This window comes from Lissotriton helveticus, chromosome 7 (assembly GCF_964261635.1).
Source record: "Lissotriton helveticus chromosome 7, aLisHel1.1, whole genome shotgun sequence".
Taxonomy (NCBI): Eukaryota; Metazoa; Chordata; class Amphibia; order Caudata; family Salamandridae; genus Lissotriton; species Lissotriton helveticus.
In genome coordinates, this window is record NC_136068.1 from 1,679,404,458 (window position 1) to 1,679,430,902 (window position 26,445).

The following is a 26,445-nucleotide window of genomic DNA, read 5'->3' on the forward strand; positions in this document are numbered from 1 at the left end:
GGGCCCACAGTCTTTTTTTTAAATTGGTCTCGATTTTGCTGGATCATTTATCTATGTTATCTTTTTTAAAGAGATGTTGATACACATATATATTACTGCAAAACATGTGTTGACTTTTCCTTTGATCGTTATCATTACCATTCTACATGATGCAAAAGAGACACACTCCAGCGATAAGACATTAATCCGATAACAATATCCATACAAGTCACTCATGTCAATAACAGTTCACGTTCTGTGGGGTGTTAAAGAATTCTCCCATAATTATGACTATGCATATCCTTATATGTGTGTGTTTCCACAGCCTTAGTGTGAATGTTAATGGAACTAATCATTGACTGTTTTCATCTGTGGGCATTCGAGACTGCTAAACAGCTTTCCTTGCACTTACATCCTCCCTAGCACTGGCAACTGATTGACAAATGCCATTGGCATATGTCGCTCATTTGCATTTCAGTCAAAGTTGTAGGGTTAACATGTTACAGTAAACCATTTAGAGATGTGAACCCTTTAAGTGTGAATGTCGGCCAATAGCTTATTCCCTCATTACATCCCCTGTGTGTGAGACAGCCATTGGCTGACAGTAGATAGGGCTGTAAAAGAATCTCTAGCACTTGCATCGTGGGGATTCCTTTTAACTATTCTTTGGCTTGGGCTGCTGGGAACAGGAAACCAGTGTAGAATAGAGGTTTGTCCCAATTCCGTAACTCCAGGGGGTTGAGGGACAGTAAGCTTACTAGACACCAGGGAACAGTCATATTAAAACAATTAAGGGTTGGGGCTCCCCACTGTGAGCATGGCCATTCCCCCACCTCAAAAAGGATGCAACATTCTTTCTGTTCCCCCAGGGGGCAGATTGGATGCTTGCCTCAATCTGCCTTCCTTCAGGGGACACAGACACCCCAATAGACACCAGTGAATAGTTATAAAATAAGAAAAAAAACACATAGAGGAGGGATCTGCCCACCATGGACAAGTCCATGCCTTCACCCCAAAAGTGTTCAATGGAGATAAGAGGTGTTCAAATCTGCCTCCCTGGTGGTGGAAAGCCCACTAGAGGGCAGGGATTTCAAAAGAGCAAACAAAAAAAAAAGAATGAGATGCCAACCCTGGCACGAGCCATGCACCCCGCTCAGAAGGGGCAACAGTGTCTTTCTGCCAGATCCGAGGTCATGGGCATCCACAGAAATGTTTCCGGGGGGGTGCAACATTTTAACTTCCTCACCATCCTCCGACATGATTGAGCACAAGTGTTAAATACATTTTTTTTTAAATCTAATAAGACAAAGAGCTTAAATAAATAAAGAAACCCATAGGGGGGAGAGAAAAATCTTGTGAGGCGCCACAGCAGATGACCTGGCAACTACAATAAAACAGAAGGAAAAACAAAAAAATGGCTGGAAAAAACAAAAACATTCTAAATCAGGTTGATGTGGTTCTGGAGCATCGGTACTGTCAAACTTTCTCTTGGGGGCCAAATTTACAGTGTGGTTTGTTGCCGAGAGCCGCACCGGTGGGGGCGGGGTCAGTGGGGGAGGGGTGTTGTGCTAGAGCAACAAAAAAAACTATGACCATGTTGAACACATGCCCCTGCAGCAGACGCCTTCATCCACTGAGCCACCAGACCTGGCATACACACATCTTTCTTTCTCTCTCGCTCTTGCTCTCTCTCTCTCTCTCTCTCTCTCTCTCTCTCTCTATCTCGCTCTCTCTCTCTCTCTATCGCTCTCTCTCCCTCCCTCTCCCTCTCTCTGTCTCCCTCTGTCTCACTCACTCTGTCTGTCTATCTCTCTCCCTCCCTCTCTCTCTGCCTCCCTCCATCTCTCTCCCTGTCTCCCTCCCTCTGTCTGTCTACCTCCCTCTGTCACCCTCCCCCCTCTATCTGTCTCCCTCTGTCGCTCTACCTCTGTCTGTCTCCCGCCCTCTGTCTGGCGACCTCTGTCTGTCTCCCTCTGCCTGTCTCTCTCCCTCTCTCTGTATCCCTCTGTCTGTCTCTCTCTCTGTCTCTCTCTCTCTATGTCTCCCTCCCTCTGTCTCCTTCTCTCTTTGTCTCCCTCCCTCTGTCTCCCTCCCTCTGTCTCTCTCTCTCTGTCTCCCTCTCTCTCTGTCTCCCTCTCACTATGTCTCCCTCTCTCTGTCTCCCTCCCTCTGTCTCCCTCCCCCTCCCTCCCTCTCTCTGTCTCTCTCTCTGTCTCCCTCTGTCTGTCTCCCTCTGTCTGTCACCCTCTGTCTGTCTCCCAACCCTCTGCCTCCCTCCCTCTGTTTCTCTCCCTCTGTCTCCCTCCCTCTGTCTCCCTCTCCCTCCCTCTGTTTCCTTCTCTCTGTCTCCCTCTCCCTCCCTCTGTTTCCTTCTCTCTGTCTCCCTCTCACTGTGTCTCCCTCTGTCTCCCATATGTTTCCCTCTCTCTCCCTCTCTCTCTCTCGGTCTCCCTCTCTCTCCCTACCTCTGGTCACCCTCTGTCTCCCTCCCTCTCTCTCTCTCCCTCTCTGTCTCTTTTTCTGTCTTGGTCTCTGCCTCTATCTGTCTGTCCCTGCCTCCATCAGTCTCTATCTCTGTCTGTCTCTGTCTCCCTCCCTCTCTGTCTCCCTCTCTCTCTCCCTCTCTCTCTCTCTCTCTCTCTCTCTCACCCGCTGTCTCCCTCTGTCTCACTCACTCTGTCCGTCTCCCTCTCTCTCTCTGTCTCCCTCTCTCTGTCTGCCTCCCTCTCTTTACCTCTGTCTCCTTCCATCTGTCTCCGTCCCTCTGTCTCCATCCCTCTGTCTCCGTCCCTCTGTCTCCGTCCCTCTGCCTCCCTCCCTCTGCCTCCATCCCTCTGTCTCCCTCCCTCTTTGTCTCCCTCTGTCTCCCACTCTCTCTCGGTCTCCTTCTCTCTTTGTCTCCCTCTCCCTCCCTCCGTCTCCCTCCCTCCTTCTGTCTCCTTCTGTCTCTGTCTCCCTCTGCCTCCCTCTGTCTCCCTCCCTCTGTCTCCCTCCCTCTGTCTCCCTCTCTCACGGTATCCTTCTCTGTCTTCCTCTCCCTCTGTCTCCCTCCCTCTGTCTCTATCTGTCTCCCTGTCTTTTGGTCTCCCTCCCTCTGTCTCTATCTGCCTCCCTGTCTGTTGGTCTCCCTCCCTCTGTCTCCCTCCCTCTCTCCCTCTGTCTCCCTCCCTCTCTCTCCCTCCCTCCCTCTGTCTGTCTCTCTCCCTCTACCTCCCTCCATCTGTCTTCCTCCCTCTCCCTCTCTCTGTCTCCCTCTCACTGTCTCCCACTCTCTCTCTCTCTCTCTCTCTCTCTCTCTCTGTCTCCCTCCCTCTCCCTCCCTCTGTCACCCTCTGTCTCCCTCCATCTCTCTCTCCCACTGTCTCCCTCTCTGTCTCCCTCTCCGTCTCTCTGTCTGTCCTAGTCCCTGCCTCTATCTGTGTGTCCCTATCTCTGCCTCTATCTGTCTGTCTGTCCCTGTCTCTATCTGTTCCTGTCTGTCCCTGTTTCCCTCTCTCTGTCTCCCTCTCCGTCTCTCTGTCTGTCTCTGCCTGTCTGCCCCTGTCCCTGTCTCTGCCTCAATCTGTTTCTGTCTGTCTCCCTCCATCCCTCTCTCTCTCTCTCTGTCTCCCTCCCTACGTTTCCCTCCCTCTCTCTCCCTCTCTCTCCCTCCCTCTGTCTCCCTCTGTCTGTCTCCCTCCCTCTGTCTTTCTCTCATTCTACCAACCCCTGCTTTATCATACTCTATCCCATTATCCATCACTCTCATTATCCATCCCTCTTTTCCTCTCTCTCTTCCCATTGTTACCCTGATTTTCCTATATCAATTGCCCCTGAGCTATTTCCCTTCCTCACTCATAGTCTATAATTTATCCCTCTTTCTCACTTGTCTCCCATATACACTCTATACTACATTCTATTTCTACCTCCCATGTCCTTAGTCCCCACTCTCAAAGTTCCTATTGCTTCTTTGAGATTACGTCAGTTCTTTTTCCTGTATTGCAAATTCTCCTGTTTTTCAGTTATGTCTTATGCCAACTACCGGCTTTATCAAACCTTGTCATTTGCAGAAGACCCTTCTCTGTAGACATTAAATAGATTCCTGTCCCTGTGAGTGCTTTCAGTTCTGCATGCTTCTAAAGGTTAGGAAAGTTTAAAGACCTTGTTCAACCTTTAGTAGGCATTAGGTCAAAAGAAAGTGTATTGTTGAGTGGTAAAGGAAAAGCCACCTATTTCTGGAGGAGTTATTAGATACCATGGAGACTACACATGTGGCATTTCTTTTACCAAACTATCCTTTTCTTTAAGTGATAGTGTCATATTTCTTGGGTTCTACTCCTGATTTGGCACTTCCTCAAGGTATTACCAACCTCTAAATCAAACTGTAGGCTGCTGAAAGTTAGATCTAAGAAGTGTGTGTGAGGCCTTGATTCATCCTTTCCTTATTATTACTGACCAGGAAACTTCTAATAATCCTCTTCTGCAGCCATCCTTTGCGTTGTCATTCACTATTCTTTTTACTCCCCTTGCCATCGCCCTTCTCCACTTTTGTTTCCTACCCTATCTTTACCAATCTCTTGCTCTAACCGTCTCTCCACTTAGTCTGTTCTCACATCATCTTTTAATTGGCCGTTTCCCTCTCTCATTTCCCCCTCTCCCACTCTCTCATTGTGCTTATCTATCATTATTTCCCTCCCCTCTCGCCTCTTTTCCTATCTTCTCTCATCAATCATTTCTCTCTCTTTCCTCTCCCCCTCTTCGTTTGTCTCTACTACCCACTCCGTCTCTTATTTTTCCTTTTGGCCCTGTCTCTCTCTTTATCTCTCCTCTGCTCTTACGTCTCCCTTTGTCTCAACATGGAGGGTTAGTTACATTTTTCACTACAACATTGTCAAAATCGAATTTTCATTTCTCTCTCTCTATTTTTAGTCATATTGTTCTTTAAATTTAGTTATTTCAGTCCTTGGTGTTTTTTTCCAGATTTTTTTCACTCTTAGCGGTATACAGCACTCTCTCCATTGTACAAACGAATGGAATTTCATAAGAATGAAACTTTCAATTTCAATCCGGTCTGTCACTTCACAGTTTTTAAACTAAGAATGTTGGCACTATCCCCGCTCCCCAAACGCCCCCACCCGCAACCCTTAGATTTTTATCCGATCGTTGTGGCCTGCTGGGAGGGACTAAAGCTCATGTCCCCTACCTAAGACTTGCTAATTGTGCAGCTCGAAGGCATCAGCAGCTCCCCAAGGACTCAGCGTCATCTCCTGAGGCCTGGGTTTGGGGGAGATGCGCCATACTGGGCCTCCTCTGCCGGCCCACTGTCATTCTGCCCATGACAATGGGAACAGCTGACTCTGTGACCTGCTGAGAGTCACACTCGGGCTGTAGCAACCTTTCAGGTGTTGCCCCAGCAGGAAAGTTGGCCGAGGTATGTGGGCCCATCCTCTAGAAACGGGCCTGGATCCAGGGGGGGCAAGCGCCCCACCTTGCCCCCCCTGCGGACGCCCATTTCAGAGGTTTGTCCCAATTGGGGGGCTACCCTAAATCTGCCTCCCAAAGAGGTAGATAACCACCTAGAACTGCTGTTATCATTCCCTTCACTATTTTGAAGTGTAGCCTGCTGAGTCTCATTACCAGTATGATTATTTGAGCTGATGGAGATGAATGCTCCACTTTCTAAGTCAGCTATTCAATTTATATGAGCTAGAAGAGTTTTTTGTTATTTTTTATTAGTAACTAGATGTGTTTCACTGTGGGCTATTAAGGTGTTATCCTTTAATGCCATATTGACATTTGTTTCAGCTGGTACTGTGATGGTTTTCCCAATCAGGAGGTTCTCAAAAATAGAATAATTTTTGGTCTTTAACTCCTTGCCAGATCTTGTCAGATTTTATTCAATTAACCAACTTCCTTTTGGTGCTGTCTACTTACATATGGTAATTTGGCTCAGAAATAGAGACCAACCGGTTGTCAGTACTAGGTGCTACTGGGCCTACCTGATCTCTCAGTTCTTATCTAGAGTTGGCGATAGGTGATGAATGGTAATTTGATGATGAAAGATGATCCTAATCTTGATTTTGACTGTGGGTCCGGTACAAACAATACAATTTAGGGAAAATGGGTCTAAGTGAAGCAGAAAAAGTTTTGGGTTTTTACCCTATCAATCAATCAATTAGAACAATTTGTTTAGCGCTCTACTCACGTGGAAGGATCTCAAAGCGCTGGGGGGGAGGGGTCCGTTACTACTCGAAAAGCCAGGTCTTGAGTTTCTTCCTGAAGGAGAGATGGTCCTGGGTCAGCCGTAGGTGGATGGGGAGGGAGTTCCATGTCTTGGCCGCCAGGTAGGAGAAGGATCTTCCTTCGGCGGTGGCTCTGCGGATGCGTGGTACGGTGGCGAGGGCGAGGCTGGCCGATCGCAACTGGCGGGTGGGCGTGTAGAAAATGAGGTGGTTGTTGAGGTACTTGGGTCCCAGGTCCGTCGAGAGCTTTGTGTGCGTGGGTGAGGAGTCTGAACGTCATCCTCTTGCTGATGGGGAGCCAGTGCAGGTCTCTCAGGTGGGCGGAGATGTGGTTGTGGCGGGGGATGTCCAGGACGAGTCATGCGGAGGCGTTCTGTATGCGTTGAAGTCTTTTCTGTAGTTTGGCAGTGGATCCCGCGTAGAGGGTGTTCCCATAGTCCATTTGGCTGGTGACGAGTGCCTGGGTGACTGTCTTCCTGGTTTTGGTGGGGATCCAACGGAAGATCTTTCGGAGCATGCGCAGGGTGTTGAAACAGGATGACGATACGGCATTGACTTGTCTGGTCATTGAGAGGGCGGGGTCCAGGATGAAGCCCAGGTTTCGTACGTGGTCAGTTGGCTTGGGGGTGGTGCCCAGGGCGGGGGGCCACCAGGAGTTGTCCCAGTTGGAGGGGGATGATCCCAGGATGAGGACTTCCGTCTTGTCTGAGTTCAGCTTCAGGCGGCTGTTCTTCATCCATTCGGCGACGTCCTTCATTCCCTCGTGTAGGCTGGCTCTGGCGTTGGCCGGGTCGTTGGTGAGGGAGAGGATCAGCTGGGTGCCGTCAGCGTATGAGACGATGTTAAGGTTGTGTTGATGTGCGATGGTTGCGAGGGGGCTCATGTAGACGTTGAAGAGGGTGGGGCTGAGTGAGGATCCTTGAGGAACGCCGCAGATGACTTCAGTGGCTGTGGATCGGAACGGGGGGAGGCTGACTCTCAGGGTTCTTCCGGCGAGGAACGAGGTGATCCACTCCACTGCTTTCCCTTGGATTCCGATGTTGCTGAGGCGCTGTATTAGAGTGCGGTGGCAGACTGTGTCTAATGCTGCAGAGAAGTCCAGGAGGATGAGGGCAGCTGTTTCCCCGTTGTCAAGCAGGGATCTGATGTCGTCGGTGGCTGCGATTAGGGCGGTCTCGGTGCTGTGGTTGGCTCGGAAACAGGACTGTGAGGGGTCGAGGGATCCGTTCGTCTTGAGTAAGGCGGTGAGCTGAATGTTGACGGTCTTCTCGTCAAGGTGAAAGGTTTGGAGTGCTAAAATCAACATCTTTCCAGCTTTCAGGAACAAGCAAACTTTTGTCAGAGAACCACATTTTTATACACAGTTTTGACATTTAACTGGGACATAGCTTATTTTTCCAATTTTTTATGCTTTCAACTTCCTTCCTGTTAATAGTAGAAATGGGTATGAAACTAGTTGTGGATCCTTGACAGCTATACATTTCTAAAAAGTAGACACAATTCAGAATTCCGCACAGGGTCACTTGCATAGATTTTTTAAGGTTTTCCTACAGAAAGTAACAGTTGAAAAAATATAGGAATTAAGTTTAAAAAATATCGATTTGTACCTACATTTTCACCTATAACTGCCTTTATGTCCGCTGGACCCTTCTTGTGTGGGGATATATAGGGCTTCTAGGTTCACCAAGAACCTGAGGTACGCAGAGCCCATAACTGAGTTGCACCTTGCAATGGTTTTTCATTGTGTATTGGTATACAGCAATTCTTTTGGTGAAATATAAAGAGAGAAAAAGAGGTATCAAGGTAACCTATGTATTTCCGAAATGGGAACAATACATGGAGCTTAGAAGCAGAGGGTATTTGCTCATCTCTGAATTTGTGGGTACCCATAATAGCATGTGAACTGGAGGACATTGTTCAAAATGACATCTTTTTTACACAATGTCTTACATTTGGAAGGCATACATGCAGGGAAAAACAGTTGGTAATAATACTTGTTCTACTCTTTTGTGTTCCCCTAAGTGTACTTATAGCAATGGTATTTTCCTTGAGTGGGTAGGCCTAGCGCATGTTACGGGAAACGGGCCACAATGCAATGATGTCACATTACATTTATCAACTTAAGACTCACCCTTTACTTGCAATGTTCCTAGTGGGGATTTTGTGCCCAACTCAGCCGGAACCTAAGAAACCCTAGCGAATATTTTTGAAAACCAGGCACCAAAGAGAATCTGGGATGGGGTGACTTGTATGGCTCTCACCAGAATCCCTTGTAAACATCATTATTTGTCTAAAAACATATTCTCCTCACATTTCTATGATGGAAAGTTCTGGAATCTGCGGGCACCCAGCAACTTCATTTCACCCCAAAAATTGTACCTCACTTGTGTGGGTAGGCCTAGTGCCCTCAACAGGACCCGGTCCAAAACACAATGTGGATACATCACATTTTGCCACTTAAAAATGACCTTTTGAGCTAAGTGATTAGCTGTGGGTTTTGGGTCCTAGATCAGCTGTCACCTAGAGAAACCTAGTACAGCCAGGGGAAACCATAATGGTGTGGACTGTGTGGCTTTCACCAGGTTCTGTTACTCAGAACTCTTGCAAACCTCAAAATGTGTATAGAAAACATATTTCCCTCACATTTCTTTTATGGACGGTTTTGGAATATGCAGGGAGCCAAACATTTCCTTCCATCCAACAATTCTCCAAGCATATAGATAACAATGTTTCCTCTTTTGTGTGTGTAGGCCTAGTGCCCGTGAAAGGAAAAAGCCCAAAATGTTACGTGGACACATCACATTTTTCCACTAAAAACTGACCATTTTTTTGCAATGTGACTATTTGTGGATTTTTGGCTTTAGCTCAGCCCACATCGAGGGAAAGCTAGAAAAAAATTAGATTTTAAAAAAAATAAACTCCTATGGAAATCCAGGAGGAACAAACTTGTGTGGCTCTCTTGAAGTTTTTTTTACATAGAATCCCTTGCAAACATGAACATTTGTCTAAAAAACACATTTCCCCCACATTTCTGTGATGGAAAGTGCTGGAATTTTAGGGGAGTGTCAAACGTTCACCCACCCAGGATTTCTGCAAGACTCCTGATAAAAATGATACCTTACATGTGTTGGTAGGCAAAGTGCACACAACATGAAACTCCCCAAAACACAACATGGACACTTCACATTTTTACCTAAAATCAAACCTTTTATTTGTAATGTACCTAGCTGTGTATTTTGGGCCCTAGCATCACTCGGCATAAAAAGAGACCTAGCAAACCTGTGCATTTTTTAAAACTAGACACCTAGGGGAATCCAGGATGGACTGACTACGTAGCTGTTGCAGTGTTCTTCTAACATGAATCCCTTGCAAACCTCAAAACTAAAAAGTTTAAAAAACACAGGGGCATATTATCAAGGGGGTTTATCTCCGCTTTTTTGGCTTTAAAAGCCAAGAAAGCGGAGATAAAATTATCTCCCTATTACCTAGCTGTCGCTAACACCAGTTAGCGACAGCTAGTAGGAGATAGCAACCATCTTGGGCCCCACTTTGCATGTCAGTGATATTTATCACTAATGACATGCAAAGTGGGCGTGCCAAGATGTTAGCGACTGGAAACAGTCGCTAACATCGCTATCTCCTATTACCAACTTTTGGAGATATTCGCGCTAAGCGCGAATATCCCCAAAAGCTAACACCTGCCCTGAGCAGTTCTTAGCCATGTTATCCAATGGGAGGTGGATAACATGACTAAGAGCATTAGCTCGGTAATGCATGAATATCGCTGACTTTTCAGCGATATTCATGCATTGCGGCCGTTTTTTATCGCATTTGCGATAAACCTTGGTAATACCAAGTTTTATCTGCGATAAAAATCGCCGCAGCTCAGCGGTAAATTTTGGTCTCTAACCAAGCAATAGCGATAATTATCGCTATTGCTTGGTAATATGCCCCACACTTTCCTCACATGTCTGTGATGGATGGCTCTGGCATCTCAGGGGAGCCACACATTTCCAGCATCTCCTCAAGTCTCTCCATAAAAATGGTGCCTCATTTGTGAGGTTAGGTGTCAAAAACAGGAACATTCCCAAAATGCAATATGGACATATCCGATTTTTCCAATGAAAACTGACCCTTTTTCTGCAATGTAATTTTGGGCCCTAGCTCATCCAGTAACCAGCAAACATGGAGGAAACTAGGCACCCAGGATAAACCACTATGGGGTGACTTTTGTGGCTCTCACCAGGCTCAGTTACCCAGAAACCCTTGCAAACCTCAACATTTGTTTTAAAAAAACACATTTTCCTCACATTTCTGTAATGGGAAGATCTAGAGTCGGCAGGGAGCCAGAAACTTCCTTCCAACAAACATTTCTCCAAGACTCCCAATAAAAATTGTACTTCACTTGTGTGGTTAAGGCTGGTGCTCTGGACAGGAAACAGCCCATAACTCAGCCTGGGCACATCACATTTTTCCACTGAAAACCGACCCCTTTTTTGCAATATGCTTGGCTGTGGATGTGGGGCACTAGCTCACCTGGAATCTAGGAAAACCCAGCAAACCTGTATGTTTTCAAAGACTAGGGAAATCCAGAATTCTATCCTGTGGTTTTTATATGGTGTTTGGCTGGCAGCAGGCATCCCAGCACTTTCACATCTACTGTAAAGTGGCCCAGGTATGACATTATTCCTTCAATAGCAAGGTCTTCAAGTCTTTACAGAACAGGAGTTCTTGCTCCAGATGATGCAACTGGTAAATGTTATGTTAAAATAATTTATAAAGCGCACGTTCACCAGCGGTTTCTTGGCGCTAAGCAGAGTCAATCAGTTACCTTGACAATACATAAACTTTCAAATATAGGCCTGAACAAATAACCAAGTTTTAAGAGACTTTCTGAACTGGGTATAAGAAGTAGACAGTCGCAATTCAGGAGTCAGCAGATTCAGATTTGCTGACCGTAATTCACTGAACGGAACATAGCGCCGTACTTTACACAAGATGAAAGCCGGACCGCGGGCAGAGAGGGCTTTATTAATTGTGCAGCCGAGTTTAAAAACGTAGCGTTAGGTGACTGGAAGCCAATGTAGCTTTTTCAACAGAGGTTTTACATGACAAGATTTTGGTTGGCCGTAATTGGTAAGCTGGAATGCCAGTATATAAAGAGTTAGCATAATCAATACCCCACATAACCAGAGCCAGTATAACTAGAATCCTGGCCTCGGTGTTTAAGTATCTGCTTATTTTGCGGATTCGCCGAAGATGAAAAAAACAAGCGTGACCACAGTACTTATCTGTGCCTTCATCGTAAGGTCATTACTAATCACAATTCCCAAGCTCTTGATCGAGCTGACAGGAGATGGAGGGCAGCCCAGGGAGTTCGTCCAGAAGTTGGAATTCCAAGGATTCGCTGGCCACCAGTGAAAATCAGCTCGGTTTTATCGGGGGTTTAGCTTCAGATGGGTTACATTCATCCAATTGCTAATGAACAGCATGGTGGATTTCCAATCCACCATGCTGTTCATTAGCAATTGGATGAATGTAAACCATCTGAAGCTAAACCCCCGATAAAACCGAGCTGATTTTCACTGGTGGCTAGCGAATGAAGGGGAGGCATCAACATTAAACACCAAGTGGAGATCATCAGCGTAATTGAATATGACCACCTCTCTTGTTTGAAGGGCCAAAATTAAAGGACAGATATACAAATGAAAAAGGAGGGGAGAGAGCGATGAGCCCTGAGGGACCCCGCACGTCAACTTCCTTTTCTCTGTGAGAAAGCCAGCTAGACAAACTGCTTGAGATCGGTCACCAAGGAAGGAGGAGACCCATTTTGGTGGAAGGCCCTGAATCCCCGCGCTCTTGAAACGGTCGACCAGCAGTCGTTGGTCGACTGTGTCGAAGGCCACCGAAAGGTCCAGGAGTACCATAGCTTGCATAGAGCTGTGGTTGCCCCCCCCCTACGTAATTCATCCAGGACAGCTAAAATAAAAGACTCCGTGGAGTGTTCAGGTCTAAAACCAGCCTGGTGAGGATCCAGATGATGTGAATACTCGACAAAAGTACTGAGACAGTTGGCCACATGGGCTTCCAAGACCTTCCCCAAAAAGGGCAGCCATGAAATTGGGCGAAAGTTGCTGGGTATTGACGGGTCAACACCCGGTTTCTTTAAAATAGGTACAACTTCTGCGCTCTTGAACAGATTAGGGACAATGCCATTGATGAGGGAGTTATTAAGAAGTGACATCGGGTGCTCTGGACATTGAAGAAAGACTTCCCGAATAATCTGAGGGGGGCAACTGTCTGTAGGGGAGCCAGAGGACACCTTCTTAAGTAAGGAAAAAAACTCTTGGGTAATGAGAGGAAATTAATCCAAGTGGCAAGAGTTGGAATATGAGCCTAAGGATCTGTGGGTGCCGAGGACTGAGGGATAATGGATTTAATGTTTACAATTTTTTCAATAAAATTAGTATTAAGGGAGTCACATAAGGATTGAGACAGAGTAGGCTTTACTATAACACGATCAGGCTTAACAAGTTCATCTACGATAGTAAAGTTGTCCTTAGCCTTATTTGTAGAATCCAGGACTTTAGAGGAGAAATATTCAGATTTAGTCCTCAAAATGTCGCTTTTGTAATCTATAAGTGCTGTCACAAAGATGATCTTTTTATGAGGGCAATAATCCTGTCGCCATTTCCGTTCGGTTTGCCACAAGGCTAATTTCATTGCCTTCAGATTGTCAGAAAACCATTGTTGTGCATCATGGGGTTTCTTATTCTTGATGGTCTTCAAAGGGGCAGTGATATCTCGGGCAGAATCAAGCCAGGCATTAATATTCTGGCCTGGATATGAGGAGATAACGTCAAATCCGACGGTTTAGATGCTACTAATAAGGTAATACATTCTTTAGTATCAACTCGACTCTAGTTCCTGGCCATAAAAGGGCCTGAGGAAGAGACTTTAGGGAAGGGAGAAGATAATAAAATGATGGCCCGACCATGAACAGGGAAAAATTTGCAGGTCAGCTATCTCTAAATTGGCAGACCACACCTGGTCTAGGATGTGTCCGTTAATATGTCCCTTGATGTGCTGGACATAGTTTTTGCCTGTCAATAGGTCAGTAAATTTGGCTGAATGATGGTCTTCCCGCACATTGTTAGGCCAGTAATTAAAATCGCCAACAATCAGCACTTTGGCATGATTTATGGCAAGTTCAGCAATCGCCCCACTCAACGACTGCAGAAAAGTGGGCATAGAGACAGGGGGCCTAAAATACGTCACAGACCAAAGAAAAATGATCAGAGTCGAGTTTAAACAAAAGGTAGTCAACTAGTGGGATTGAAGTTGTGACAAGAGAGGTAAATTTATGCTTCTGTGAGATCACTGCTGCTACCCCCCCTCCAGCTCTATTATCTGGCCTGTTAGACTGTAGGATGTAATAATTGTCCAGGATAGCTGCCAGAATGTCAGGGCTAGACTCATCTTTTAGCCAGGTCTCAGATAAAAAGAGTATGTCATGCTTGTTAGTGTCAAGGAGATAAAAAATCGCGAGTTGATGTTTTACCATCGAGCGGGTGTTTAAGTACCAAATAGACAAAGTCTCCTGTCTCGAACAGGTCGGGCTAGATAGGTGTTTTAGAGCTACACTCTGCTCGTAAAGGGGCTCCTGAATGGGTGGTTTGATGAAGCCAGGATCCCCAGGTTATCTAACATATTCTTACTGTCTAGGTCAAGGTCCCAGTTACCCTGAAGGGATTTTAATCTAGCAGACGAATAGTATAAAAAATGGACATAGTCTATGGCCCCTGGTCGCGACCGGCCGCGGACGGGTGCAGACGGGCTTGCCTTTGGCGTGCCTTCGGCGTGCCGAAGGCACTTCCGCTGTGCGCTCACCATTCCATGAGTGCTTTATGCTCCCCGCACCCGGAAGTGCGTCAATTTCCCCAGCGGGTCAGCCCACCACCACCAACTATGACGGCGGCCATCCCAGCGAGAAAACCAGAGTGATTGAATGCCCAGTACACCCTCTCTGCTCAAACGGCAAGCAGCGGCAGACCGGAGGGTGTAGAAAAGTAAGTGCACCTCAATATTACTAAAAAAGCAAGCACAAGCCCCAACAGAGTACTGTGCAAAAAATGTAATTAAAACAGGCAGTAATTTAAAAGTTAAGAAGATCGGCAGCGTTACCGAAATGAGCCTCTGAGAAAAGAATTCCGGAGCTAGGATGCCAGGAATGATGTGGAGTGTCCACCCCTGTGTGATCTCCAAATCCTGGGGACCTTAAATAAGTGGGCAGAGACTTATATAAGAGGCCTACTGAGTACGTAGGGAGAGGCCAGTAGGCGTAGCATTGGAGGGCCCTGCTGTTTATTTCGCTGTGAATGATGCATAGGGACTTAAACTGCACCCTGCGCTCCACCGGAAGCCAGTGGAGATCCTGGAGGACTCATTTCTGGGTATGTCTGGGAGCAGTTGAGCCGCTGCGTTCTGCACAATTTGCAACCTTTTGACCACAGAAGATGGTTAACCAAGGTATAAGGCTTTGCCTGAGACCAGACATGCTAGTACCAATGCCTGGACAATTGTTCTCCTGGCTGAGAATGGGAAGAGATTAAGAACGTTCTTCAGTAATCTCAGGGTGCAATAGCAGCTTGCAGAGATTTTTTTAACCTGATGTTCAATCGTAAGTTTAGGGTACAGCCATACTCCCAGGATCTTTATTGGGCCTATGGGGTTGGCAGCTTACTTAGAGAGACTGGGATGGGCCTCCGGAGACTACCCAGAGAGTTATTGTCCAACCCATAACTTCTGTCTTTTCCTCATTGAGTTTTAATTTACAGCTAGCCATCCAACTGGATACTGCCTGCAGGCATGAATTAAGGGATGGATGATTGGATATTGGATCCTGTGAAATAGACATGACCAGCTGGGTGTCACTGGCATAGAACACTGATGACAGTCCAAAGATTGACTGACTTGTGTGGCTCTCTCCATGTTTTTTTTACCCATAATCTCTTGCAAACTTTAACCTGTGTCTAAAAAACACATTTTCCTCAGATTTCTGTGATTTAAAGTTCTAGAATCTGTGGAGAGTCCCAAACTTCCACCCACCCAGGATTCTCCCAAGTCTCCTGATAAAAATGTTTCCTCATGTTGTGGGTCTTCCCGACAGGAAATGGCCCAAAACACAAAATGGCCATATTACATTTTATCACTGAAAACGGACCCTTTTTATACAATGTGTCACTGTAGATTGTTGGTACTAACTCATATGAAAACCTAGCAAACCGGTACATTTCCAAAAACTAAACACCTACAGGAATCCAGGATGGACTGACTTTCCATGTTTTTTTACCCAGAATCTCTTGCAAACTTTAACATTTGCCTGAAAAACTGATTTTTCTAAAATTTCTGTGATTTAACATTTTGAAATCTGTGGGAAGTCCCAAACGTCCAACCCCCCAGCATTCTCCTGATAAAAATGGTACAGCATCCACAACAAGATTGTCAGAAAACACAACGTGGACATATAAAATGTTGTTTCCACTAGCTGTGGATTTTGGGCCCTAGATCAGCCGGCATTAAGGGAAAAGTAGCAAACCTGCACATTTCTAAAAACTATGCAAAAGTAACAATTGATGGACGGAATGCTGGACAATGCAAACATTCAACCCCAGTCACATGGATATGGGTTTAATCCAACATTCTTTTGCTTACCACACTATCGCAGTTTGGACTCACCCATATTCAAATCAGTCTTGACCCTGTTTCTTATGGGAACAGTCCAGCCCGAACTGCCAAGCCAGGTCCTCCCTGGACCAGAAACAAGCATTCTAAGACCAGTTTCAGGGCATCAGCCAGGCTGGTTGGAATCCAGGGGTGTAGTGGGCACCGAACCCACGTCTGGGCATACCCTTCCCACTGCGGCATATGCAAAAGAAACAATTGATGGATGGAATGCTGGACAATGCAAACATTCATCCCCAGTCACAAGGATCTAAATATAATCCAGCATTCTTTTGCTCACCACACCACCCCAGTTTGGACCTAGCCATAAGCAAACTAATCTTGACCCAGTTCCTTATGGGAACAGTTCAACCCGAACTGCCAAAACAGGTCCTCCCTGGACTGGAAACAAGCATCCTCGGACCACTTTTGTTTTAACCCCAAAACTGGTTATAGGATGCTTGTTTTCATTCCATGGAGGACCTGGCTATGCAGTTTGGGCTGGACTGTTCTCATTGGGCACAGGGTCAAGACTAATTTGCATATGGCTGGGTCCAAACTGGAATGGCATGGGGAGCAAAAAAAGATGGATTTAGGACCAGATCTCTGTTCTGGAGTGAATGTATGACAATGTTCTGCATTCTGTCCACCAATTGTTGTTTTTGCATTTGTCACCCCGAGTGGGACGGGTATGCCCAGACGTGGGTCCGGTGCTCTCCATGCAACTAGAGTCATGCTATCCTGGATGATGAGGGGGGAAACCCCAAACACGGTCCTAGGATGCATGTTTCCAGTCCAGGAAGACCTGGCCTGGCAGTTTGGGCTAGACTGTTCATATTGGGTGCAGGGTCAAGACTGATTTGCTTATGACCGGTTCCAAACTGGAATGGCATTGGGGGCAAAAAAACTATGGATTTAGTCCAAGATCTTTGTACTGGGGTGAATTTATGACTTTGTTCTGCATTCTGTCCATCAATTGTTTTACATTTGTCACCCCGAGTGGGATGGGTATGCCCAGAAGTGGGTCTCATACACTTCATGCCACTTGTGTCATGCTATCCTGGCTGATGATAAAAATGGTACCTCACTTGTTCGGGTAGGCCTAATGCCTGCAAAAGCAAATGTCCCAAAACGCAACATGGACACTGTTAGAAATGGCCCTTTCTGCAGGGTTATCCCCAAACTTTTTGCCTCTTCCTCCCTTATTTTTCCTAACCTGTGGTTGTTGGCAATAGGACTCTTGTCACTTTACCACTGCTGATCAGTGCTAAAGTGCATATGATCTCTGTATAAATTGTTATTGTGATTGGTTATCCATGATTGGCATATTTGTGTTACCAGGAAGTCCCTAGTAAAGTGCACTGGGTGTGCCAGGGCTGGTGACTCAAATGCTACTAGTGGGCCTGCAGCACTGATTGTGCCACCCACAGGAGTATCCCTAAAATGGTGTCTCAGGCCTGCCACCGCAGTGCCTGTGTGCAGTTTTTAACTGTCATGCTGACCTGACCAGTGTCCACACTGGCCAGGTCTAACCCTTCCCTTTCTGTAAACATTGGACACCCCTATTGAAGGCCCTAGGTACCCCCCTGGGCAGGGTGCAGTGTATGTGAAAGAAGCCTAGCAAGAATGTAATTATTTTTTTACTAGAACCCTAGGGGAATCTAGGATGGGCAGACTTTTGCAGCTGGCTCCATGTTTTTCTACCCAGAATCCCTTGCAAACCTCAAAATGTGTCTAAAAATGCACATTTTCCTCGCATTTCTCAGATGGAAAGTTCTGGTATCTGAGGGGAGCCAAAATCAGGATTTCCCCAAGTCTCTCAATGAGAATGGTACCTCACTTGTGTGGGTAGGCTTAGTGTCCTCAACAGGAAACGGACCAAAAAACAACGTGGACACAATATTTTGTTTCACAAAAAAATGACCCTATTTTTGCAATGTTCCTAGCTGTGGAGTTTGTGCTCTAACGGAGCCGGCATCTTGGGAAATCTAGCAAGCCTGTACATTTTCTAAAAGTAGACTACTAGGGGAAACCAGGATTGGCTGACTTCTGCAGCTGGCTCCACATTTTTCTGCCCAGAATACCTTGCAAACTTCAAAATTTGTCTAAAAATACACATGTTCCTCACATTTCTGTAATGGAAAGTTTTGTAGTCGACAGGAAGCCACAACGTCTTTTCCCCCAGCATTTCTCCAAGTCTCCCAATAAAAATGTTCCCTCAGATGTGTGGATAGGCTTAGGGCCTGCGATAGGAAACAGCCCAATACGCAACATGGACACATCACATTTTTCTACTGAAAACTGACCTTTTTCAGCAATGTGCCTAGCTGTGGATTTTCAGCCCTAACTTAGCTTGTATTTAAAGGGCAAAGCCTGCATCTGATATTAAATAAGTCAACTGTTACTTTTGTCTTGTAACCTGGAAGGCCCAGTTGCACAATATCCAGAAATGAAAGACAAATATTAGTAAAAAAAAAAAAAAGCAATTGATGCTACTGCTTAGGGTTATCTCAGATTATCATTTACAAATTTGCACTATGTTTTTAATGCATGTTTTTAGATCTTGTGTTAGCAAAGTTGTTGAGATGCTGTTTTTAAAAAATTGTGCTAATCTGTAAGAAATCGAGTTTAATGGAGATTAAATGTCAAACACATTTTCTGAAGGGGTTGTTAAATCCTACCTCCACTAGACTTGAGGTTAAGATCGGCCCTTCCAGGCCATTTTGTTCCTGAAGTGATTGTTTTCACATTTAACAGTGTGACGTACTGTAATTGGCATTCTTCCTCAAAGACAATGTCTTTTGTTTCAGCGTCTTGCTATGGGTTTACTAGCAGCAATCCAAGGATATAAAACTATTGTAGCTGACACTCACAGGAAACATCATACCAGGCAGTGACAAAAGGGAAGAGAAGTTTAAATCTGTTCTCTCTTAAGGAGGCATTTGTGATCTCCTCTTATTCTCTCTCTCATGCCACAGACTGGACATGGCATAGACAAAGGCCTTCTCATGGATGCACTGGCACTGCATTTCCTGGAACAACAGAAATAAAAGGTTCTCATGGGTTTTTCCTTAACTGTGGAGAAGGTGGTACCTGGCTGGAATAGATACTCTTAGAATAGGAATGATGAGCACATACGCCTGAAAAGTTTGTTACCATCACGGACAACGTAGAAAGAATGCTTCCTCAGACAACATCTGTGTGAAAAGAGAGGTAATATTTATATTATTTAGAAGCTGTAGGATGATATTCCCAAAGTTCACTTACACTTAATTTAAAAATGCAACTTCACTCATACTTTTAAGCAGCTTTAATACTTTAGGCTTTTCAAAAATTCATATTATAAATTGACTCAAACGTTTTGACTTACATCTCTGTACCCTCTGAAAAGTATGAAAGTGTATTAAACTATCCTAATGCTTAATGTTGATATTACATATTTTTCATATGTATTTTAAATGTAGAACCAAAGAGAAAAATTAAACAGTGCAATTAATTAACGGTTCTCAAGTTATGCATAAAAAATAATAAAAGTGATGTTTTTATGTAATTGAATGCATGCCTAATTGTATTAAGCAACATATGTGTTATTTATATTGAAATGCAAGAAAAATGTATTAAACTAATTGTAATTAAACAAAACGTGTACACTATTTTTATGTGTATTTGTAAATGTTGAAATACAATTATTTATATTTCTGACTATTTTATATAATTTAATGTAATTTAACATTAATTATTAGAATGTTTTATTTCAAGTTCCTAACTTCATTGATTTCTATGGAAAGGTCTAGCATTACCAATGTTTGGCCATGTGTGGAATTGGACTTGCTTCAGTTCTGGCCTAGAGTAGGTCTGCCCCCATTTGTGATCTCTGTTTAGCTGTACTGACTTTAGAAGTGCTGTTTGTAAATGACAATTGGTGTGAACATCCTGTTGCTGAAAATCATGGACTAGTTTGGTTAAAGATGAATTCCCAACTTCAAATGCTTTGTTCCCTGCTGAATTTCATATTCCACTAGTAGGAGCTCCTGAAGGAATAATCTGCATATAGTTTTACATTCTTATATATGTTTGGTATCAAGTGAATCCAGCCACGAACAAGGAAAAACGTAAATGAATAAAACTGAGTAATGTGGCGTACTCTAAGTATCAAACATATATTTATTTTATAGGAAAATCAATTCAATGCAATAGATAAAATAGATACAGATACATACCATAAAAAAGAAAGTTCAAAAAGTTTTCTATATTAACTGCACAACTTAAACGCAATAAGAAATTCACTACAACACCACAAGTTATCAGCAGCAGCTATAGGAATATCAACTTTTCAGTCGTTGGTTTTTAACGACCTTTGCATTGCATGCCTTTTCTGATTGGTTGAAAACTTAAACTTACATTTTCTACACGTTCCTAGAAATGCCCCTGCAGAGAAGTTGCCATTTGAAGATGAATCTGTTGACCTAATCACTGCTTCAGTTGCTGCTCACTTTTTCAACAAAGACGAGTTCTTAAAAGAAGTGGATCGTGTGCTAAAATCCAATGGCTGCTTAGCAATGTACTGTGTGAAACCGCACCTTGATCTTTACTATAAGGATTGCTCTCAACATATAACACATGCTTTCATGGAGGTGAGTGCCTAAACAATTCTTAATACACAATTAATTTGTAAAAGAGAAAGTGCAGGCCTCCAAAATTAGGTAAGAAACCCTTGCCATCCTGGTGGAAAGTAGGGTATTATGTAGCGAGGCTGTTAGGTCTTCACTATGCAATACCTTCACATGAACGCAAATAGCTCAGTTGGATTTATAAAACGGTGATGGATCAAGCCCTGATCTTTTGACTGGGTAGGAGTGTTCTGCTTAATTCAGATACTCTGTCCAGACCATCACCACCCCCTTTTGAATCGCACATAGCAGACATGCTTTACTAGAAAAACATGTGTTAATGCATGCCAAAGCCAGGCCTATCTTCACTCGTCCAACTCGATCGCGCCCAGTGCCAGGAAGCCTGGTTCATCCACCCAACATAGCTACAATGCATCTAGACCTCTGAGCCATTGATCCCGGGAGCACAGACAACAACAGCTGCTGGCATACATCTCCAAACACCACCATAGGAGCCTTCCCCTGTCAGCACTGCTACTTTACCTACCACACCAAAAACACCAACAATGACAGAGACACTGGACACATGACTGCATCCACCACACCAATTAAAGCAGCCACACCACAACTCCATTGCATTTTACTCAAGGTACATTTACTTGGCAAACATGCCAGAGAGATCTGGGACACAATCTCATCCATCACCTCAAATACTATCTTCGTGACAGAGACCTGGCAGAACCCTCTCACTGCATTGGACATCGTGACCGAACCAATAAACAACGAGGTGGAATTGCCATAATCTACAAGAACACCATCCACTGCACGACCTCCTATGACGACTCAACCTTGATAACAGATAGGCCTTGAACTCCAATCCATTTGCTATGTATGCTAAGTGCGCAGAGTTTTCTGCATTCTGCAGAGCACATGGAATTGCAAAAATGTTTTTGATCACCAATGTTAAATTGGTGTACGTGCGTCAGTAAAATTCAACACTAGACCACCTTCCCGCCACATTTCTAACACGGGTGGTCACATGTTGTCATAACTGCTAGCATTGAGAAACCATCCTCTCATTTTGAGGAAGCTGGCGGTGAGTCCAAAATCCACTCGAACCTCAGAAAGAAGCAGCGTCCTCTTGCTCTGTGCGTAGTGCCGTTAATGCTGATTTCCCAGCTTGCGACAAACATTTGGGGCTAAAAATCAGCACAAACAGCTTTACCTAATGCACTCCACCGTTGTTGAACTCCGTGTAGGGCGGCATAGGTTTTTGGTCACTTTTGCAGGGTTCCGCCCAGGCCTAATTATAGCACATCTCAACTTCCACATTCACACTGACAGAAAAGTACCATCAGAGGCACCCTTGCCTACAGACCACACTCTGAATCCTGCAAAGCCATCCTTACGCTCATCGCCCCAATCGCCATTGACTCTGAGCACTACATTTTCTTAGGTATTTTCTTAGACTTTGTTCTCAATGACCCCACCAACGCCAACACAACCAACCTCCAGGAAATGAGCAACATTGACTTTAAGCAGCTTGTCACCCACCTTACCCAAATCACAAGACACACTCTCAACCCCATTTTCATGTCCAGTGACACAATCAAGTATAACCACGTCTCACAGCTCACCTGGACCAACCACTTTGGCGTCCACGTCACAATCAAATGACATAACAAACCATGCCCCCCAGTTCCACATGCACAAACTGAAAAAAATGTAATTTGGTCAATAGAACCACAGTCTCAAATCCCACCAACCTGATACAAAATCAAACCCAGAATCATGGGAGAGAATTTAGCAACACAGTCGCCCCCACCAAGCCAGCTAAATGAAAAGGACCAGAGCTGAAATCCACCGAATTCCACTACCAGCAACTAAAAATGGAAGTGGTGCACTAGCAAAGAGATAGGAGACCATATATCACCTTGTAGACAGTACTCAACAATACCACCACCTCCTCAAGGAAACAAAGAAGAACACCCTAGCAGACCACATAGAAGCAAGCTCAAACTGCAGCAAGAAGCTCTTTGTCATCTTAAAGGAGTTCTTCCAACCTGCAGCTGCCAAGAACAACATCACCCCTCCCAAGAACTGTGTGACATCCTGGTGGACTTCTTCCATAATAGGATCTCAGCCATCTACGAAAACACCAACCCCCAAACCCCTGTCTACAACAGCATCGACCTTCTCACACCCACAAACACAGACCCCGAAGACATGTGCACTCATTGGGACCCACTCACAACTGAAGCCACAATCGCCATCATGAACTCAGGCACCCACGGACTCCTGCCCCCTACCACATCTTCATCCTCGGTGACAAGGTCAAGAAAGCCCTAAACACCTCCATCACCTCTTCCTCCTTCACCGAGGTCTAGAAAATTGCCAAAGTGAAGGCCCTCCCGAAGAAACCATTTGCTGACCACACCAAATTGGCGGTCCCCATACCCTGGACCTGTCAGATGTTTTCAGCACTATCTCACATCAAATCCTGATCAACAGATATCACCACTTTGGAACCAGGGAGACGCCCTCAAATGGATCGCCTCAATCCTTACCTAAAGAACTCTGAGAATGTGTCTGATGTTTTAGGGGATAGATAGGGCCCTCTTCACCCCCTCCAAATGGCTGCCATTTGGAGACGTACTAACAGCAGGCCCCCTTTCAGGTGGCGCACAGTCGTTGCGCCTCCTGACAGCATCTTTGCAAATGAGATAACACTGTCTGATGATGGAGCACATGTAGTGACAGTGCTGTATGTATTACAGAAGAGACACCACAACCATCTGCAGCCCCTTCTGCAATACCAATGTGCTCCAATGGCACACAAAAGTGGGCACAAACATCCGTTGCACCCATAAGGCACTTTTTATAATATAGCTTCAGATATCATGGCTAGCCGATAAACAAAAAATGGCTTTATGCTCGCATGCCTATTTCATTGTAAGAATAAATACCAAAGTGGGATCACAACTGGTCACAGGCATTTGCTTGTCAAATACAAGATACACAACAATGTGTTCAATATAGGCTCAGAGGACTACGGACTCAGGACTGTACACCAGCACATAGAAGAGAAAGCCCAAATTCCCTGTGCAGGCTTTGCCTTTCTTGAAAGGAAACACTTGCGCTTATCATCTGTATCTACCATGATGTGTTGAAAATAAAACAGGGTTTCGTAAAACCTCAGTTACTGTCACTGGGCATCCGCTCCTGCAGACCTGTTGTAATCCCCTGTCTCACTGCTGAACATCCCATCTTGGCAGGGAGATTTGTACAATGTATGCAGGTGTTTGAGAGAACATTGAAAAATGATTAATGCATCTTTCAGGCATACTGACTCAACATCTATTCTATGCAGTCTGAGCCTGGTTATATATGCCTCAATGGACTGTGATCTGGTTATCTTTATAAGTGATCTGATGTATAGTAATAGTCATCATTGCGTTAACTGAATGCATCAAGAAATGCCTTTTGTGATCTGCAGTGCAGTATTCTAGAAAGCAACTTATCGTTTGCATGCACATTTGGGGGTTCATCCCTTTTCTTTGTGAGTCACGCGTTTGTGTCTTGCAATGCAGCAGTCTAGATAGTGATCTATTTACTTCACGCTTGCAGGGGGGGTCAACCTCTCTTTTAGCAAGGCCTGTGTAAAGTGCCCCTGATTTGCAATGTAGCCATTCAAATAGCACTTTATTTACATTTTGCACCCCTGGTGACATTAATTTTACATGTTACAAAATGCCCCTGAGACCCACAATTTAGCAGCCTAGACAGCATTTCATTCACTGCATCTACATTAGGGGCATTTAACTTCCCTTCAGGGAGGTGTTTGGCCATGCCTTTCAACGCCGCAGTCCAGACAGCCCTCTATTGATTGTTGGCACACTGGGGGGTCAACTTCCTATCAGTGTGACTCATGAAATGTGCCTATGATCCACAAGGTTACAGCCAAGACAGCACTTTATACACTCTATGCACTTTTAGGGGCATCAACATCGCTCCAGTGAGGCATTGAGACCCTTCATATTACTAGCTCGACTATTTCAAATTGAATTGTGATCCGATTTACATTTAAAAGGTAAGAGTGACAGGTAAGAGTGACAGGAAAACACAGTAATTTGAATTGCCACTCTGTCCTAAGCTGTAGCAACATCTGACAGCACTTCATTCACTTTAAGCACGTAGAGGGCCCACATACTCTTTTAGTGAGGTGTATGTACAGATATGGATGTTTTGATTTGTAGGTTTTGATACCCATATTATAATACATATGTTTTAAACATGTATGCTTTTTATCAGATCGTGATTGCTATTTCCTCTAGACAGTAACACAATATGTATAGAGAGGATCCAGAGGTAGTTGCAGAATGTTGTCATATCTGTCACTGTTAGCCCTTGCATATAGTCCTTATGGTACATGTAATTAGTGTTCTTACATTTCTGTTTTTCCTTTGAGAAGTATGTGTGAATACAATGCTAAGTATTTTCTTTAATGTTTTTAGTAAGTGGAATTAGAAAACTTTGTAATTATTTTTATTAGTTGTACAAATAAAAGAATTGATGTATGACATAAGGGTATCTGTTGTACTTTCTACACCAAATGCTGCATAATGAAATAAATATACTTGTATCATATAGGCATTTTTGGAAAGTGGATTATTAGTAGGGGAAAATGTATATCTGCCACTGGCAATAAGGCCACTAACACGGTATAGGGCTCAGAATAGGTCTTAGAACATTATTCCTTTGCTCAACCCTTGGTAGCTTGGCTGCGAGCAGGCAATTTTATCTTCAAAGACAAATTCTTAAAGTATTTAAAAACACCAATTCAGTAAATAATAAAGACACAATGCAGAGTAAAAATCCAACAACAATTTATAAAAATAGGAAATATGTTTATCTTTTAAATGATACAAAAATGAAACAAAATGCTTTGTAGGGAACTAGAAATATGAATTTCGAAATATTAGTCGCTTTCTAGTGCTTAGAAATCAACAGTGCCACTTTTGGTCATTTTGTTGCCTTTGACAGGCACAAATTCATATTCAGCAATTGTTCTGGAGGATCTCTCACCAGTCTTGTGCAGCCCCCTCCAGCAGGCTGGATCCTTTTAGAACTCCTTTTGAAGTTCCTCTTGTGGGTCCCAAAGTGTCCAACACACACTCCAAGGTTCTGGAATCTCCAAGAAGGTCCTTGAAAGTGTGAGACTTCAATTACCACAATCCACTTGGACAAATCCCTTGCAAATCCACTGGTAGTACTCCAGGATATGGACTCTTGGAGGTGATGTTCCAGGTGAGCTCTGTTAACTTGTAGCATGTAGGGAGTGCACTCTTAAGTCCTTTCACAACAAGGTAATCCACAGGGCTGTAGTTCTAGATGGTGCAATCTTCAGAGTGCAGGCCTTAGGGAATGTACATCAAACTTCTCAGCATGGCCCATCTTGCTGTCTTAAGTTTCAAGCAGTAGATCTGAGGGGCTCTGCCATTCTCAGATACTTATTTTGATTTCTCTGGGTCAAGCAGGAGGTCACTCCTGCCCAATGGGCTGCAGAATACCACACAAAGGTCTGACCACTTCCTGCAGAGTGTGGCACTATATTGTCCCAGAGTGCACCAATTCTTCCAAATTCATAATTGCTGATTTTCCAGCAGGGATAGAAGATCTGGCTAAACACACCCCTAGGATGGCTAATCTCCATGGTCTCTCACCCTTGCATCTGCGCATTCCTTCCTTAATCTTAGTATCTGGTGGGGGTCAAAAGAGTAGAGTTGCAAATGACACTGAAGTCTTCCCCTTCCCTTGAAGTCCATTGTTTATGACTCCTCCCCCTGCTCTAGCATTCCTGTGCAATAGAACACTGCCCTCCCAGGATGGCTGTTCAACCTCAGGGGCGCTTT

At 44.6% G+C, this 26,445-nt stretch overlaps 1 protein-coding gene across 1 annotated transcript in view; it reads left to right on the forward strand.

The window, feature by feature from the left end:
• LOC144767616 (putative methyltransferase DDB_G0268948) overlaps positions 1-26,445 on the forward strand; it is a 544,273-nt gene that overhangs the window by 132,556 nt on the left and 385,272 nt on the right. The window contains exon 4 of the mRNA XM_078651020.1: positions 20,344-20,557. Within this exon, the coding sequence (XP_078507146.1) occupies positions 20,344-20,557 (214 nt within the window). The remainder of the gene's footprint in view (positions 1-20,343; positions 20,558-26,445) is intronic.